Source organism: Bos indicus, chromosome 6 (genome assembly GCF_029378745.1).
Source record: "Bos indicus isolate NIAB-ARS_2022 breed Sahiwal x Tharparkar chromosome 6, NIAB-ARS_B.indTharparkar_mat_pri_1.0, whole genome shotgun sequence".
NCBI lineage: Eukaryota > Metazoa > Chordata > Mammalia > Artiodactyla > Bovidae > Bos > Bos indicus.
Genome location: NC_091765.1, coordinates 22,119,133 through 22,137,640, shown reverse-complemented (window position 1 = coordinate 22,137,640; position 18,508 = coordinate 22,119,133). Strand labels below are relative to the sequence as shown.

Sequence of the window (18,508 nt, the reverse complement as noted above, 5' to 3'; positions counted from 1 at the left end):
CCATCTCATCCTCTGAGAAAACTCTTAGGTGAGAAACAGGATTGACTTGGACAATGGCACCCCACTCCAGTACTCTTGCCTGGAAAATCCCATGGATGGGGGAGCCTGGTGGGCTGAGGTCCATGGGTTGCGGGGGGTCAGACACGACTGAGTGATTTCACTTTCACTTTTCACTTTCATGCATTGGAGAAGGAAATGGCATCCCACTCCAGTGTTCTTGCCTGGAGAATCCCAGGAACGGCCGACCCTGGTTGGCTGCTGTCTATGGGGTCGCACAGAGTCGGACACGACTGAAGCGACTTAGCAGCAGCAGCAGCAGCAGGGAGGAAACAGTAGACATCTTAAGGAGTGATTAGATTCCATATATATATTTAAAGTAAAAGTGGTTAGATTTGCTAATTGATTAGACACAGAGTATGAAAGAAGAGATGACCTGAGAATACTTCCAAGAGTTCTGACCTCAAGACTGTAGGGTGAGTAAGTTTTGGAGGAATGTAGGGAACTCAGTTTGAAGCACGTGACTTCTGAGATGATTATTAAACATTCAAATGATGAAGTCCAATAGATTGTTGGATTTAGGACTATGGAATACAGCCAAGGGGTTCAAGTGGAGATGTTAATCACAGTTTCATTAGAATAGGGGACATGTCCTTCTTGTTTATCCCAGTGTGCCCTCTTTCTACACAGTGTTAATACTTACAAGGTTCTTAAGAAATACCTTCTGAGTGAGTGACTACAAGAATAGTGATTTGTGTGCTGGTAAATGTTTAACCACAGGCTCTCTAAAGAAAAAATGAACAGAACAAAGCAAAATTCATGATTTCTAGCATTTGCAGATTTCTGTGATGCAAATATTCCTACTATGATTTCAGGCTACCAAAGTAACATCGCTGACAGCAGAATTGAGAAGAAATATACACAGTTGATTCCCTCTAACAAGTAATAAAGCAGCTCCAGAACAGAACTGAGCCCTTTGTTGCTTAGTGATATAATCAGATACATATTTTCCTTACTTATAGGTATGGAAAATATAAATAATCTTTGACACTTGGGCAGATTTGAAGGTAAAGAAATTCATAGATGATAATTCATACGAGCTCAAAATCAAGGACTTGAGCAAATATTTAAAAACCTTTGTCATATACCAGACTGAATAGTAGAAATACTGAGCTAATTTATCCCTGTGCCTTTAGGTAGTCTTCTAAATTACTCCACACAGATGTGATATCTTTACATAACTCCTGAGAAAAAAATTTCAATTTACAAATTAATCCATTGTAATATTAACAGTACTCTCTTGCAAGAGTGTCTTCATGATTTCTAAGTTAGCCTAGAAAGTATGTTAAAAATGTTGCCATAAAACATTTATCAATAAAATATCTATACAAAGTTTAATCAAGTCACTATCTTCTTGAGTCCAAACTCTTTGGCTTGACTTTTTCAGAGTCATTATTGGGTTTTTAAACATTGTTTACTTATTTAATATTTAAAAAATTTTATTGTGGTCAAATATACCAAACATAAAATTTACTAGGTAACTATATCTAGGTGTACAGTTCAATGATACATTCGCATTGTTGTGCAACCATCAGCAACATACATCTCCAGGGCTTTAATTATTATTTAATTTTTTACTGTATTTTGTTTCATGTAAAAGAAGCACATTTTGTTGTAGATAATTAGAAAAGGAAAAGTATAAAAGAAAATAAAATTACCCCAAATCTCACCATTCAGAGCAAATCAAATCTACATCTACCTTATTGTACATATAGAATTATATCAGACTGTTAAATTTATTGTCTAACAATTCCTCAGATCCTGTTAAGTCTAAAATGCCTTTCAGATTCTGACTGTATGACCTGAAGTGGTGGGGCTGCAAATCCCAGTTGTATGTTTTGCAGCATTTATTTAATGTACCAGTGAGCGAGCCTTAATTAGAATGGTTTATTCTCAGAGCAATGAAGCATAGGGAAGTAGGACAATCCCTCATCCTGGACATATGCTTTAGAGCTGAGCCCCAGGGAGAGAGAGTTGCAAGTAGATGAAGGAACACTGGTCATTAAGAAATTGTTAATGGAGCGAAGCTTAGGGACAAGATAATTTCTCTGAATTCTATATGGAACACAAATAGACATCACAAAAATATCAGGCAGAGGGTAGTTTGTAACTTAAGACTTTTGCAGGTTTGGCTGCAATATGCCCAAAACAGCCACCAGGAAAGGGCATGGCTTATTCCCGACACACTGTTATGCTCTGTACCAAAGTGTTGACATTGCTTTTCCTTTTTTGTCTCTTTCTCTGTCTCTGGCCAGAGCGGAGTAGGGAGAATGGAAATGCTAAAGAAAACTACGGATAAACTGTTATCAGACCTTTCTAGGGATTCTTTGAAATACTGGAGACTAGTTGTCTTTGAAATAACTAGCAAGAAATGGTTTATAAGTAAAGGTTATGGACTAAAAAATGTTGGGTATGTTAATGTTAGCACATTTATATATATGTACCTAGAGACTTGATTGGGATTCCTTGGTGGCTCAGATGGTAAAGCATCTGCCCACAATGCAGGAGACCCGGATTCAATCCCTGGGTGGGGAAGATCCCCTGGAGAAGGAAATGGCAACCTACTTCAGTACTCTTGCCTAGAAAATTCCATGAATGGAGGAGCCTGGTGGGCTACAGTCCATGGGGTCGCAAAGAGTCGGACACGACTGAGCAACTTCACTTCACTTCAGAGACTTGATAAAATTGATGTTATATTCAAATGTAATTTCTAATTTGCTAGGTAAAATTTGATTTTTAAATGCTTCAACATGAATTTTGATTTGAAAAATGTTTTTGAACCTGTTGGAAAATTGCACCCCTGCAATTTGACAATACATATCCAACTACTAGATTAAATCATATAAAATAATGACATTTTAAGCTATAAAAATTGGCAGTTACATATGGTTCAATCTAAAAGCATGTGTAAAAATGTCATATTTACTACAATATAGCAATATCTGTAAATTTTAATGGAAAAAGGTTGTATCTCATCACTTTAATTTTTATTTGATTACTTTTATGATTATTTTATTCAGTAGTCTGGATTGTGTGCTTACCATGTGCCAGCTGGTATGACAGACGTAAGGACACAGTAAGGGCTAAGCACAGAATAAATATATTTTGATAACTCTGTGAATGGTAAATTTAAAATGACACAATAATGTGATGCTATTTTAGTTAAGTTTAGTAATTAAAAATGTATCTTTATTTATGCATATGTATAATGTACTATGATCCAGCGGATGTTGGCAATTTGAACTTCCAGATGTTCAAGCTGGTTTTAGAAAAGGCAGAGGAACCAGAGACCAAATTGCCAACATCCGCTGGATCATCGAAAAAGCAAGAGAGTTCCAGAAAAACATCTATTTCTGCTTTATGGACTATGCCAAACCCTTTGACTGTGTGGATCACAATAAACTGTGGAAAATTCTGGAAGAGATGGGAATACCAGACCACCTGACCTGCCTCTTGAGAAATTTGTACGCAGGTCAGGAAGCAACAGTTAGAACTGGACATGGAACAACAGACTGGTTTCAAATAGGAAAAGGAGTGCGTCAAGGCTGTATATTGTCACCCTGCTTATTTAACTTATATGCAGAGTACATCATGAGAAACGCTGGGCTGGAAGAAACACAAGCTGGAATCAAGATTGCCAGGAGAAATCTCAATAACCTCAGATATGCAGATGACACCACCCTTATGGCAGAAAGTGAAGAGGAACTCAAAAGCCTCTTGATGAAAGTGAAAGTGGAGAGTGAAAAAATTGGCTTAAAGCTCAACATTCAGAAAACGAAGATCATGGCATTCGGTCCCATCACTTCATGGGAAATAGATGGGGAAACAGTGGAAACAGTGTCAGACTTTATTTTTTTGGGCTCCAAAATCACTGCAGATGGTGACTGCAGCCATGAAATTAAAAGATGCTTACTTCTTGGAAGAAAAGTTATGACCAACCTAGATAGCATATTCAAAAGCAGAGACAGTACTTTGTCAACAAAGGTCCGTCTAGTCAAGGCTTTGGTTTTTCCTATGGTCATGTATGGATGTGAGAGTTGGACTGTGAAGAAAGCTGAGCACCAAAGAATTGATGCTTCTGAACTGTGGTGTTGGAGAAGACTCTTGAGAGTCCCTTGGGCTGCAAGGAGATCCAACCAGTCCATTCTGAAGGAGATCAGCCCTGGGATTTCTTTGGAAGGAATGATGCTGAAGCTGAAACTCCAGTACTTTGGCCACCTCATGTGAAGAGTTGACTCACTGGAAAAGACTCTGACGCTGGGAGGGATTGGGGGCAGGAGGAGAAGGGGATGACAGAGGATGAGATGGCTGGATGGCATCACTGACTCGATGGACGTGAGTCTGAATGAACTCCGGGAGTTGGTGATGGACAGGGGGGTTGCAAAGAGTCGGACACGACTGAGCAACTGAACTGAACTGAACTGAACTGATAATGTACTATGCAAGAGTTGTATATACACACACACACACACACACACACATATATATATATATAAAATACATACATGTGAGATAAATATATCACGACAAATGAGAGTTAAAATGTGAATGTCAAGATCATAGATTGGCTATATTTGGGGTGTAGGACAATTATGGATAAATTTAACTTTCTAATATATATGTTTAATTTTTTCACTATGCCTGTATACTCGTTATAATTAATCAGGGGAAAATACATTTAAATAAAAGATTGGTATAGAGGACGGATTAGGATCAGAAATTGGGGACTGGAATGAGAATGATTTACAGAGCTTTTACCATATGTTACAACTTTGAATTATTTGATTCTTAAGCTATATCCAAAGTTCAGGTAAAAAGATACTTTTGGAGGAAATGCATTTTATCCTTTCTGGCAGTTTTTTCAATTCAACAAATCAGACCATCTGGAAATTGTGATCAGATAGAGGTTTTACAGCTTCATTCACTGAGTTTGCTTTGGGATATGCCTGGGCTTGCCCGGTGGCTCAGTGGTACAGAATGGGAAAGAACCCACCTGCCAGTGCAGGAGACGCAGGAGATGTGGGTTCAGTCCCTGGGTGGGGAAGATAACCTGAAGGAGGAAAGGGCAAGCCACTCCAACATTCTTGCCTGGAGAATCCTGTGGACAGAGGAGCCTGGAGGGCTACAATCCATGAGATCGAAGAGTCGGACACGACTGAACTACTGAGCATGACACCAGGTAGAGAAGAATGAAGACGCTGGTCAGGCACAAGACTGATAAAGGCATTTAAAAAAATCTACTGAAGTATTTATAGCCATAATATTTAAAGCAATGGTAAAATTTACTGCAGTACATTTAGATAATTTGTTATCAGATTGAGGCCTCATGATTTATGATTATATATTTTTATCTGTCCACAATAAATTTCAAAAGAAATCAAGGTTCTATGAATACTTTGCATAACAGCTCTATGAAAAGCAAATTTTAAAAAGTATAGCATACAAGGTAAAATTTTAATGTATTTGGATAAAACAGAAATTATTTCAGTTAGATTAAATATTTATTTTAATAATTATTTATGTCAGGTGTCCCTGGGTTTGAAAAATATAAAGAATTTTTTGCTGTGTTTGTTAAGGCTTTGGGACTATTAAATAAAACACATTAAATTACATCCTTAAGGTTACCAGGTAAAAAAACAGTGACTGTCACTTAAAAAAGTCTTTAAATATTTTAATTGATACTGGACTCTATGCTCTGAAATTGTCCTTTCAGTTCAGTTCAGTCGCTCAGTCGTGTCCGACTCTTTGCGACCCCATGAATCGCAGCACGCCAAGCCTCCCTGTCCATCACCAACTCCCGGAGTTCATTCAAACTCATGTCCATCGAGTCGGTGATGCCATCTAGGCATCTCATCCTCTGTCGTCCCCTTCTCCTCCTGCCCCCAATCCTTCCCAGCATCAGAGTCTTTTCCAGTGAGTCAACTCTTCACATGATGTGGCCAAAGTACCAGAGTTTCAGCTTTAGCATCATTCCTCCCAAAGAACAACCAGGGCTGATCTCCTTTAGAATGGACTGATTGGATCTCCTTGCAGTCCAAGGGACTCTCAGGAGTCTTCTCCAACACCACAGTTCAAGAGCATCAATTCTTCGGCACTCAGCTTTCTTCACAGTCCAACTCTCATATCCATACATGACCACTGGAAAAACCATAGCCTTGACTAGACGGACCTTTGTTGTCTTTTACTGTATATTAATAAGGGCTTCCCTCATAGCTCAGTTGGTAAAGAATCTGCCTGCAAAGCAGGAGACCCAGGTTCAATCCCTGGGTCAGGAAGATCCCCTGGAGAAGGAAATGGCAACCCACTCCAGTATTCTTGCCTGCAGAATCCCATGGACAGAGGAGCCTGGTGGGCTACAGTCCATGGGGTCACAAGAGTCAGATACGACTTAGGGACTAAACCACATATACTAATACACTTTTCTAGAGTTTCTAACTTAACTTGAAAATGTGCTTAGAAAATGGAAGAAAATATTTTCTAATATCCCTATATATCAAGTGGTATACCATATACTTAAAAAGATAATAACTGTTCTATTAATAATTTTCTAACATCTTAAAATTCTAGCATTCTCAATTAAAACATGTAAATATATGAGATGTTTTATATATACATGTGAAATAGATAGCATAGACAAGTGCTAAATTTTAATATTAACCTATAGTTATCACAACTAGTTAGGAGTCATAAGAAAGTGTAGAGGTTAAGAACAGTAGGGGTCCTGGAGTGGACTGCAGTGGTTTGAAGCGCTACTGCGTGATCCTGTGAGAGCCAAACATCTTTCAGATAAAAGTTGTGTTCAAATGTTACATTTCAAAATGCCAAATTTGGGAAGGATAGTTGAGAGAAACAGTGACTCTTCATTGGCACTAATTCCACTGTGTGTGTGTGTGTGTGTGTGTGTGTGTGTGTAAGGATGGTGAAGTAGCCTTATAGGCAAGAAGGAACTGTGTAGAACTTAAAGATGATGTTTTGGTCTATAGAACATATATAAGATTTGCAAGAATTTCTAACAAAGCAAATACATAGGATGTTTCAGGATAAGATCAGAACCTGTGAACTCACATTCAAATCTTTAGTAGAATTATTAATTACATTAACAATGTGAAGTTAGAAGTCAAGCAATTCTTCCAGTGCAGAATGAGTGCAAAACATTTAAAGGAAAACACAGTGTTTTTATTTAAAAATGTGGGACTGTTGGTTTGAGGTTTTCCATGTGTAAAATACAAATGTTTATTAGGGAGGATCTGCAATCCTTTTCAGGTCTAAGATTTCTGAGGTCAGAGGAGGTTGTAAGCATTTTGCTACAGCTGAAGCGAAGCTATAAGTGCCTGCCTCAAAGCTGAAGTAGTTTTAAACCTCAGAAGATCTTTTTGATTTAGGCAGACGGACACAAGGGCTTCCCAGGTGGCGCTAGTGGTAAAGAATCCATCTGCCAATGCAGGAGACACAGAGATGCAGGTTGGATGCCTGGGTCGGGAAGACCCCCTGGAGTAGGAATTGGAAGCCCACTCCAGTATTCTTGCCTGGAAAATCCCATGGACAGAGGAGCTTTCAGGCTATACAGTCCATGGGGTCACAAAGAGTCAGACACAACTGAGCGCACACACATGGAGAGGGACACAGTGAGTTCAATACATTTTTCATTTAGGCTGGGAAGACGCAATTCAATTTATGTTAAATGGGAATAGAGGGGCTTCCCAGGTAGCACTAGTGGTAAAGAACCCACCTGCCAATGCATGAGACATAAGAGACATGGGTTTGATCCCTGGGTTGGGAAGATCCCCTGGAGGAGAGCATGGCAACCCACTCTAGTTTTCTTGCCTGGAGAATCCCATGGACAGAGGAGCCTGGTGGGCTACAGTCCATAGGTTCCCAAAGAGTCGAACATGACTGAAGAAAATTAGCACAACAAAGCACATGGGAAATTATACTCAATATCCTGTAATAACCTATAATGGAATATAATCTAAGAAAAAAATGGGAATAGAAAACACTCACAATTCAATAAGCCAAGTGTTACTATCACAATTTAAATGATGTAATCCTTTACCAATTAAGACCCAATTAGGGCTTATGTAATTTTATGGTTATTTCAATAAAGCATTAATTATATTGGAAACTAAAATTTCTTCAAGCATATTGCACTGAATATGCCTCAGACTTTATTGCAAATTGTATGATCCTTAATTTTGAGTAGTTTTGGTAATTGAATAATGTTTTCTAGTAAGGAAATAGTAAGGTGTAAGTAGTAAAACATTCATTGATTTCAAACCAGTGAATGTGATGAAATAGCATTACATTATCAATTAGAATAACTCCAGTGTTATTTCAGATTTTACATAAATATTGGCAGAAAGTAACTGGGAAAATGACCTTTTTTCCCCCTCACATACTTGAAACACTAAATTTTTTTTTCCCTCACAGCCTTCACACACTAAATTTTCATAAAATTTCATAATGTATCATTAACATTTTAAGAACATTGTGAGAATCTTACAACCTGATATGCTAATGCATATCTCCTCCAGATTAGAGCAAAGAATAAATCAAACCATAACAAAACTAAAGACAGATTCCAAACCAAAAAAACATTCCTTTCTAGATCAGTGGAGCAAGATTAGAGGTGCTTTCACTTGTTTTCCAACTTGGAACTGACTTTGTTTCTTCTTTGTACTCACCTTTGTGCCTACAAAAATGAAGGAGTGAGATACTTGAAAACTAGACATAGAGGGGAAAAGAAGACTGGCAGTGTCAGAGGCTTTAAAAAAATGTGGTTTTGTGCTTACATATCCTAGTCAGTGGTAACTAACCACTGCTCCTTCAATTTAACCCCATGGGCCTGGCATTTGAAAATTGTTTCTAAAGCTTTATGCCTTCAATACCTTCAATTTCAAAACAATAAAGACAGAGGATGGACTGATGGAAAAAAGTCATTTTTTTTTTCTTATTTTTTTTCATAATGGTGACTTACTGTAGTAAGAATTAATATTAAGCTACATTTTATTTTCAAACAAGTTTGTTAATATAGAAAAAAGTATTCTTTCCTTTTCATGGATGAGAACATTAATACTTGAAATTAAAGTCACTTCACCTCCCCTACCCCCATCAACCCCATGCAAACTGCCAATCACAAAATGGAGACTAAAAGCCACTAATGTGGTTCATTTTTAGCATACTATTGAATTAAAGTGTAACCATCAGTAACAGGGCTTCCCTGATAGCTCAGTTGGTAAAGAATCTGCTTGCAATGCAGGAGACCCCGGTTCAATTCCTGGGTGGGGAAGATCCACTGGAGAGGGGATAGGCTACCCACTCCAGTATTCTTGGGCTTCCCTTGTGGGTCAGCTGGTAAAGAATCTGCCTGCAACTTGGGAGACCTGGGTTCAATCCCTGGGTTGGGAAGATCCCCTGGAGAAGGGAAAGGCTACCCACTCCAGCATTCTGGCCCAGAGAATTCCATAGCCTGTATAGTCCATGGGGTCTCTAAGAGTCCAACCTGATTAAGTGCCTTTCACTTTCACTAGTAACAGGTAGATATTTACCATTGTCTTAACACAGTCTGCATTGTCCATAATATTCAATATGAGGAAGCAAACACACACTGAAATTTCATAAACTGGTTTATGAGAACAAATGTTGGATGTCTCTCCAGCTTCTTACAATTGCTTAAGAATCTCGGGATTCCCAAAGTAGATGGGGGAACATTCTAAAAGATTATCTTTAAACAGTTATCAAGTGGCATGCCTCATTTCCTAACCACTTAGTCTTTGGGCTTTTTCTTGCCTATCATCTGAAAGAGTCAGATACCATCTTCCAGGCACAGGGTCTCCACAGATTACTGGAAGTGAAAACTAACCTGGAGAACTGGAGAAACTGCTGGCTGCTAGCAATCATTTGGAGGGAGCTTACTGCCTCTGTTGGATCCTCCATAACTGGGAGACCAAACCGGTGCTGGCCTTGGGGCAAGGATCAGGCACAGGATGGATGGCACTAAGAATCAGCAAACCAGAGAGAGGAGGCAGGTAGCATTCATTTTTCTGACAGAATAGTGACTAACGGAGAGGAGGAAGCCTCCAAAGTACAAGTTAAAGGTCACGTAATTTTTGTGGCAATTGTTTGAAGCCATTTGAGAAAATGTACTAGTGTTAAGTGTTTTTAGTTGAGTTTGTCCTACTTGGAATGACAGGTTTTCCCATCTCTTTCATTCACCTTCTTCATTCTATCTAGATGACCTCAATGGGGATTAGGGGTTTAGGGTGGGAGTGGGGAGGCCATAGAAACAGAACAAGTTCAGCCATTGATGGACCCATTTGTAAATGGGTTCATCATCATCAGTGTTAGTCACTCAATCGTGTCTGACTCTGTGACCCCAAGGACTGTAGCCCTCCAGGCTCCTCTGTCCATGGAATTTTCCAGGCAAGAATATTGAAATGGGTTCCCATTTCCTTCTCCTGGGGATCTTCCCAACCCAAGAATTGAACCTGGGTCTCCTGCATTGCAGGCAGATTGTTTATTTTCTGAGCCACCAAGGTTAGTGACCTGCTTTAAGAACTTTCACCCAGTCCCTTTCCTTTCATCAGATCCATTTCTTTTTAACCTTATCCCACTGCCCAGCTTCTCTGTCTGTCTCCTCCTCCTCCTTCCTCCCAGTGTTCTCCTCACCTGTCCACCGAAATGGCTGTCATAGAGTAGATGCTGGCGAACACCGCTGTGATAGGAAAGAAGTTCTGGAAGCGACAGTAGTTGGCGCCGAAGTACCACTCGCTGTGCAGCGCATAGATGAAGTTGACCAAGGTGTTGAAGGCGGCCATGGAGGCGTCGGAGAAAGCCAAGTTCACGAGGAAGTAGTTGGTGACGGTCCTCATGCGCTTGTGGGCCAGGATGATCCAGATGACGATGAGATTCCCGAAGACGGCCACGGCCACCACCACGCCGTAGGCGAGGGACCAGAGCGCGATGCGCCAGGACGGCTGCACGAACTGGTTGGTGATATTAGACCGGGACTGCGAAGGCGCAGGGGAGGCCGCAGCCAGACCCAGCGGGGAGAAGGAAGCGGAAAGATTGCCGGCTTGGACGAGCAGTTGCAGCCACTCAGTCTCAGCCTTTCCCGCGGCTGCCCCAGGCTCGAGCGCACTCAGGTTCCCGATGTCCGCGCCGGCCGTTCCCCCGTTCGTCCAGTTCGCGGCTACGGGGAGAGAGGCCATAGCGATGGGTGTGCAACCTGAGTCCCCTCGCTCACCCACCGTCAGCCCGGCCCGTCTCCCGCGAAGTTCTTCTCCGCCTCCCAGTCGCTTCGCTGCTGAGCGGACCTCAGCCCCGCCCCGAATCGAGGTGGAGAAGGTACCACAGCCCTTGCTAGTTAAGGGATGCTTTGACCCTGTAGGTGATGGGGAGAAAGGAGGCGCTTTCTCCAAAAGCGACTTTGAGCATCTATCGGGCAAGAAGGATGAGACAGTCTGAAAAAAGTGATGTTAGGGACTGGCGCCAGCGGAGACCCTCCGGGAATCACTCCTGCTGGAGTTCCCGGGGCACCAGCTGAAGCGCTGAGGTTCAGGAGCCGCTGCGATCTTTATAGTCTCTTACAGGGCTCTGCTTCGGTGACGTTGTGGGGGCCGCGGAGCTGACAACCCCTTTTTGGAAGACGACTGCGCTCCTTTCCTCCACCCCCGCCCTCTGGGTTTCATTCATTCGCTACTCGCTGGAGCTTGGCGGGTTGACAGGCTCAAGGAAGGGCTGCACTTTCTTATATGTAATTAAAATCTTGACAAGATTGTTTTTCGTCTTTTAACTTCAAGATATTTTGCTTAAGTCCCTGCTTTCAGCTGTATTGTGGACTCTTATTTTCTAAACCAATTAAACCATTCACCCCTAAGGCATAGGCAAAGTCCCAGAAGATTTTCTGGCAAGATCGCCTGTGGGTGCAGTTAGCTGAGGACTGTGAGAACCGCTCGTTTGTTCACTGGCTTTTGGAATTTCACTCAAATTTCTGCTTGTGTGTTTCTGTTTTCCCTTCTCAGATCCCGTTGCTTTTCCCGCTTCCCAAATCCACCCATTCCCTCTCTTCCTGTAATCTCAGTCACCAGAAATTTGTCCCCTCCTCTCTCCTAACCCCCAGACAGAGAGAGACTTTGGCCCAGAGGATTCTCTCAGCTTGGAATGCCATAACATACTGAGGGTAAATCAGAAATGTTGAGATGTAGGTCTTCTTGAAACACAAGGACAAGACTTAAATTTCACCATTTCTCAGCAATGAATGTATCCTATGAACAATCTACATAAGTACACAGGGCTATAGTGTTTTGAACATTTGGAGCCTTGGCTTTTAGGGCCTGATCATGTGGATACACTGATGAGAATGAGACAAATGAACTTTGGCTGTCAGCAGGTGAGCTGGAGTGTTCTGTGGAGTGTGAGCTGGAGTCTGTGCTTAGGTGGATCTCACCAGCCATTTATCAGGAGAGCCAAGACTCTCTTTTATATTAGTCTCTTGTGGAAGGGATTTAGGGCTACACGTATTTTAGCAATCTCCCCAAAACACTTGAAATCTTTTCCCCCCTACTTGAGCTCTTTTTTCCCCCACTTGAACTCTTTGTGCCTTGATTTCTTTACTTGAAAGTGAAGATTATTTTTTAAAATCTACATTTCAGGGTAAACAGGGGGATGATAACAGCTTTTCAACAATACCAAGCAGGAGAGAGACCTCAATAAATGTTAGTGCCCTTCTCTCTTGTTACAATATGCATTACATAAAACATTTTCAGGTAAGATGTATTGGAGAGCAAGTTTGATTTGCTTCAAGAGAACGTAGCTTGTGATTTGTGAACACTATTCTTTGGTGTAAGTATCTATTCCTTAAAAACCCTAATTATTGCATATATGGACTTAGAGTGATGAATAATATTCTCTTTTTTTTAGTTTTTATGACAAAAAGTTAGTGTATAGAAATAAATTTGAGGCACCCTAATAATAATTCTATGGACACAGCACTGCTTCAAAATAAATGCATGCTGAAAATGATAATTATCAAAGGTTATTATTTTCTATTTTTTCCCAGAAAGACCTGAAAAACATGTGATAAATCATAAGTTAACAGATTCCACACTTCCTGCTAATTAATTCTAAATTAAATTGTTTTCTTTTGAAAGGCAAATTACTTCTGTCAATTTACCATCTTGAAATTACTTAAGTTAAAATGAAAGTCTTCCTTCCCTAATGAAATGAAGGAAGAATTTTTTTTAAAGTTCTTTCATATGACACACACCATTTATCAAGATTATGAAATGGACCACGTTGTGGTTTGGTAATTATAACTTTAAATATTTGATCAAAATATGCATGCTGCTGCTGCTGCTAAGTTGCTTCAGTCGTGTCCGACTCTGTGTGATACCATAGATGGAAGCCAACCAGCCTCCCCCATCCCTGGGATTCTCCAGGCAAGAACACTGGAGTGGGTTGCCATTTCCTTCTCCAATGCATGAAATGAAAAGTGAAAGTGAAGTCACTCAGCCGTGTCTGACTCTTAGCGACCCCAAGAACTGCAGCCTACCAGATTCTGCCACCCATGGGATTTTCCAGGCAAGAGTACTGGAGTGGGCTGCCATTGCCTTCTCCACAAAATATGGATAAAAGTTACTTATTCGTGTAAAAATCTATTCAGTTTACACTACTGTTTTACTTTTTTGTGTTAGTTGCTTCAGTCATGTCCAACTCTTTGTAACCCCATGGACTGTATCCTGCCAGGCTTCTTTGTCCATGGGCTTTCCCAGGCAATAATACTGGAGTGGCTTACCATTTCCTTCTACAGTTACTTGTCCATACAGATCATCATAAGTCTGTGATTTTGTCCTCATTGTACTTACACAGAAGTAGAAGTGATATGACAGAAAATGATTGACAATGGAATTAGGAGAAGATACAATAACAGGCATTTAAAAAGTTGATATATGGCAAAACCAATACAATATTGTAAAGTTAAAAAAATAAAATAAAAACAAACAAAAAAAGTTGTTTTCTTTCAGAAGAAGATAGGGATCCAATCATAGCTTTCCTTTTAGATCTGCCTTACATGGAAAGACCTTCCATGTGTCCTAGTAGAGGAGTTATTGTTCATGCATTGCTTCAATCATTCCTTTAATGTGTATTGAGTATACTTCTTTCTAGTTCAGTTCAGTCGCTCAGTAGTGTCCGACTCTTTGCGACCCCATGAATCGCGGCATGCCAGGCCTCCCTGTCCATCACCAACTCCCGGAGTTCACTCAGACACATGTCCATCGAGTCGGTGATGCCATCCAGCCATCTCATCCTCTGTTGTCCCCTTCTCCTCCTGCCTCCAATCTCTCCCAGCATCAGAGTCTTTTCCAATGAGTCAACTCTTCACATGAGGTGGCCAAAGTACTGGAGTTTCAGCTTTAGCATCATTCCTTCCAAAGAACACCCAGGACTGATTTCCTTTAGAATGGACTGGTTGGATCTCCTTGCAGTCCTAAGGACTCTCAAGAGTCTTCTCCAACACCACAGTTCAAAAGCATCAATTCTTAAGTGCTCAGCTTTCTTCACAGTCCAACTCTCACATCCATACATGACCTCTGGAAAAACCATAGCCTTGACTAGATGGACCTTTGTTGGCAAAGTAATATCTCTGCTTTTCAATATGCTATCTAGGTTGGTCATAACTTTATTTCCAAGGAGTAAGCATCTTTTAATTTCATGGCTGCAGTCACCATCTGCAATGATTTTGGAGCCCCCAAAATAAAGTCTGACACTGTTTCCACTGTTTCCCCATCTATTTCCCATGAAGTGATGGGTCCAGATGCCATGATCTTAGTTTTCTGAATGTTGAGCTTTAAGCCAACTTTTTCACTCTCCTCTTTCACTGTCATCAAGAGGCTCTTTAGTTCCTCTTCACTGTCTGCCATAAGGGTGGTGTCATCTGCATGTATGAGGTTATTGATATTTCTCCTGGCAATCTTGATTCCAGCTTGTGCTTCTTCCAACCTGGCATTTCTCATGATGTACTCTGCATATAAGTTAAATAAGCAGGGTGACAATATACAGCCTTGATGTACTCCTTTTCCTATTTGGAACCAGTCTGTTGTTCCATGTCCAGTTCTAACTGTTGCTTCCTGACCTGCATATAGGTTTCTCAAGAGGCAGGTCAGGTGGTCTGGGATTCCCATCTCTTTCAGAATTTTCCACAGTTGATTGTGATCCACACAGTCAAAGGCTTTGGCATAGTCAATAAAGCAGAAATAGATGTTTTTCTGGAACTTTCTTGCTTTTTCCATGATCCAGTGGATGTTGGCAATTTGATCTCTGGTTCCTCTGCCTTTTCCAGCTTGAACCAGCTTGAACATGTGGAAGTTCACAGTTCACGTATTGCTGAAGCCTGGCTTGGAGAATTTTGAGCATTACTTTACTAGCGTGTGAGATGAGTGCAATTGTGGAGTAGTTTGAGCATTCTTTGGCATTGCCTTTCTTTGGGATTGGAATGAAAACTGACCTTTTCCAGTCCTGTGGCCACTGCTGAGTTTTCCAAATTTGCTGGCATATTGAGTGCAGCACTTTCACAGCATCATCTTTCAGGATTTGAAATAGCTCACGTGGAATTCCATCACCTCCACTAGCTTTGTTCATAGTGATGCTTTCCAAGGCCCACTTGACTTCACATTCCAGGATGTCTGGCTCTAGGTCAGTGATCACACCATCATGATTATCTGGGTCATGAAGATCTTTTTTATACAGTTCTTCTGTGTATTGTTGCCACCTCTTCTTAATATCTTCTGCTTCTGTTAGGTCCATACTATGTCTGTCCTTTATCGAGCCCATCTTTGCATGAAATGTTCCCTTGGTATCTCTACTTTTCTTGAAGAGATCTCTAGTCTTTCCTATTGTGTTGTTTTCCTCTATTCCTTTGCATTGATCGCTGAGGAAGGCTTTCTTCTTGGTATTCTTTGGAACTCTGCATTCAGATGCTTGTATCTTTCCTTTTCTCCTCTGTTTTTCGCTTCTCTTCTTTTCACAGCTATTTGTAAGGCCTCCTCAGACAGCCATTTTGCTTTTTTGCATTTCTTTTCCATGGGGATGGTCTTGATCCCTGTCTCCTATACAATGTCATGAACCTCATCCATAGTTCATCAGGCACTCTATGTATCAGATCTAGACCCTTAAATCTATTTCTCACTTCCACTGTATAATCATAAGGGATTTGATTTAGGTCATACCTGAATGGTCTAGTGGTTTTCCCTACTTTCTCCAATTAGAGTCTGAATTTGGCAATAAGGAGTTCATGGTCTGAGCCATAGTCAGCTCCTGGTCTTGTTTTTGCTGACTGTGTAGAGCTTCTCCATCTTTGGCTGCAAGGAATAAAATCAATCTGATTTTGGTGTTGACCATCTGGTGATGTCCATGTGTAGAGTCTTCTCTTGTGTTGTTGGAAGAGGGTGTTTGTTATGACCAGTGCATTCTCTTTGCTTCTTTCCAGAAGCTATACCAGATACTAGGGATATAGCAGTGAAACGACTAGATACGAACCCTGTCTTCACAGAACCTGCAGTCTAGTAGTATTTTTGACATTGAGGTGAGAATCATGAGTAATAGAATGGGAAGGCACAGAGAGCAATGGAACTATGTCACCAAGGAAGTGGATGCTGTACCCACTGGATTCTTTTAACTTTGTTTAAAACTTTTCTTTGTGAGGATAAAGTGAAGTGCTAAAATGAAGATAGACTTAGCAGAAGCTTATGCCTTGAAAAATAGGAAGGCTTAGGAGATAATGGTTAAGGAGGAAGTTTTCCAACTAAGAGAATTTGTTGAATAATCTGGCCATCATAGCTCCAGAATCTGAATCCTGCTTTTATCTAAGCCCACTCTGCTGATTTCCTAATTCTTCCTCATCCTCTTTCTCTTAAGAACTCCAAAAGTCTGAGCCTTGAACTACCAAGGAAAGAGGCCAAGAGGCCAAGATGCACCTTCTAACACACTAGAAGGTGACTTAGAGAGGTATCCAGTGCTCCCACAGCTAGAATCGGGAAGTATGTTTGAGTATGTGCCTATGGAAATATCTGAGGATCCTGGGAAGTAGGCCAAGCATGGTACCGAGGGAGACATTAATAGGTTTTAGATTTAGTGTGTAAATCTTGGTTTGATGGAATAAATGTAATACAAATTATGATCGTTTATGTGAGTGTTTATAGTTTGTTCCTAAGAACCAAGAAATGTTTGCCCATTTTACTGTGCATAATAGATTACATTTTTCCAAATTTTATTTACTCTCCATATTTTTATTTATAATAGTTACTGGTGATGTGCCTCATTAATTTGCTAACAATTTATATTAATAGAATGGATCCTGGCCATGTATCATTTTTTTCCTCTCTTACAACTCAAGGAAACAATATGGCATATTTCATGCTTCTAGTTTTATTTTTAACAGGCCTCCCCAAAATAAACATTTCAGGATAGAATTTCAGGCACCGTTGCTGGCTAGTGAAGGAGTTATTTTCAGAAAGGAAAGGTTGTCAAACTTCCAGATTTCTGTCTCTGGCAATAATCTGTTTGACAGTTCTCCAGCACTTTTAGTTTCAATATGTTCATTATTCCCCATTATGTTGAGATATTATTTTTCATCAGTATCATTTCCTGGTAAGTCTACTCTTTGACTCTCGCTTTATTGGTTTCCCTTTATTATTTCATTGTACCTGCTTGGCAGTTACACTGAGGTCATTTCCACCCTCTGAGTTTTGGGCTCCTAAAATCAGAGGGCTCAGTATTGCTGGCAACCCACCAATTAATCAATAGTAGATCATCTCCACTTGATTGTGCAGACCGCTACTCAGCAATATTTGCTGTCTACCAGACACCCTTTCTATGATCGGTCTATGATCGGTTCCCAGCCATTCTTCAGTTCTCTTTCTTCTCCATCTCCCTCTTTGTGTTTAACAAATTATGTTGTTTCCAAAGTATCTGACAGAAGAATTTCACATTTCTGTGCATTCCATCCATCTCTTAGGAATTTATTGTCTCTGTGAAAGTGGTTTATCTTCTTTCATTTGTGCTATGCATTCTTTCAACAATTCCTATCCTCTCTCTCTCTTACACACTTACTTTTCTTTAAGACTGAGGCATATTTAAGAATCTATATGAAATAGCCCTTTTCCTGATTACATTCCATTTTGGTTACCACTGTTCTCTCTCTTCTTTTGTTTCTAGATGAAATTTTTAAACAAAATGTCTAAATTTAATATTTCCACTTCATCACTCACAATATCTTTAGGTATGAAAATACTTAATACTGTTGTGTCAGTGTTTAGTCCTATCAATTCAGTTCAGTTCAGTTCAGTCACTCAGGTGTGTCCGACTCTTACCAAATTGCATATTAAACAATTTTTCACTTTCCATCCTGAACTTTCTTGATCTCTCTGTAGCATTAGCATTTGACATTTGCATTAAT

At 40.3% G+C, this 18,508-nt stretch overlaps 1 protein-coding gene across 1 annotated transcript in view; it reads right to left on the bottom strand.

The window, feature by feature from the left end:
- Nucleotides 1-11,632, bottom strand: part of TACR3 (tachykinin receptor 3) — a 92,783-nt gene extending 81,151 nt beyond the window's left edge. Inside the window, exon 1 of the mRNA XM_019962360.2 lies at nucleotides 10,723-11,632. Within this exon, the coding sequence (XP_019817919.1) occupies nucleotides 10,723-11,264 (542 nt within the window). The 5' untranslated portion in view covers nucleotides 11,265-11,632. The remainder of the gene's footprint in view (nucleotides 1-10,722) is intronic.
- Between the last annotated feature and the right edge of the window lie 6,876 nt (nucleotides 11,633-18,508).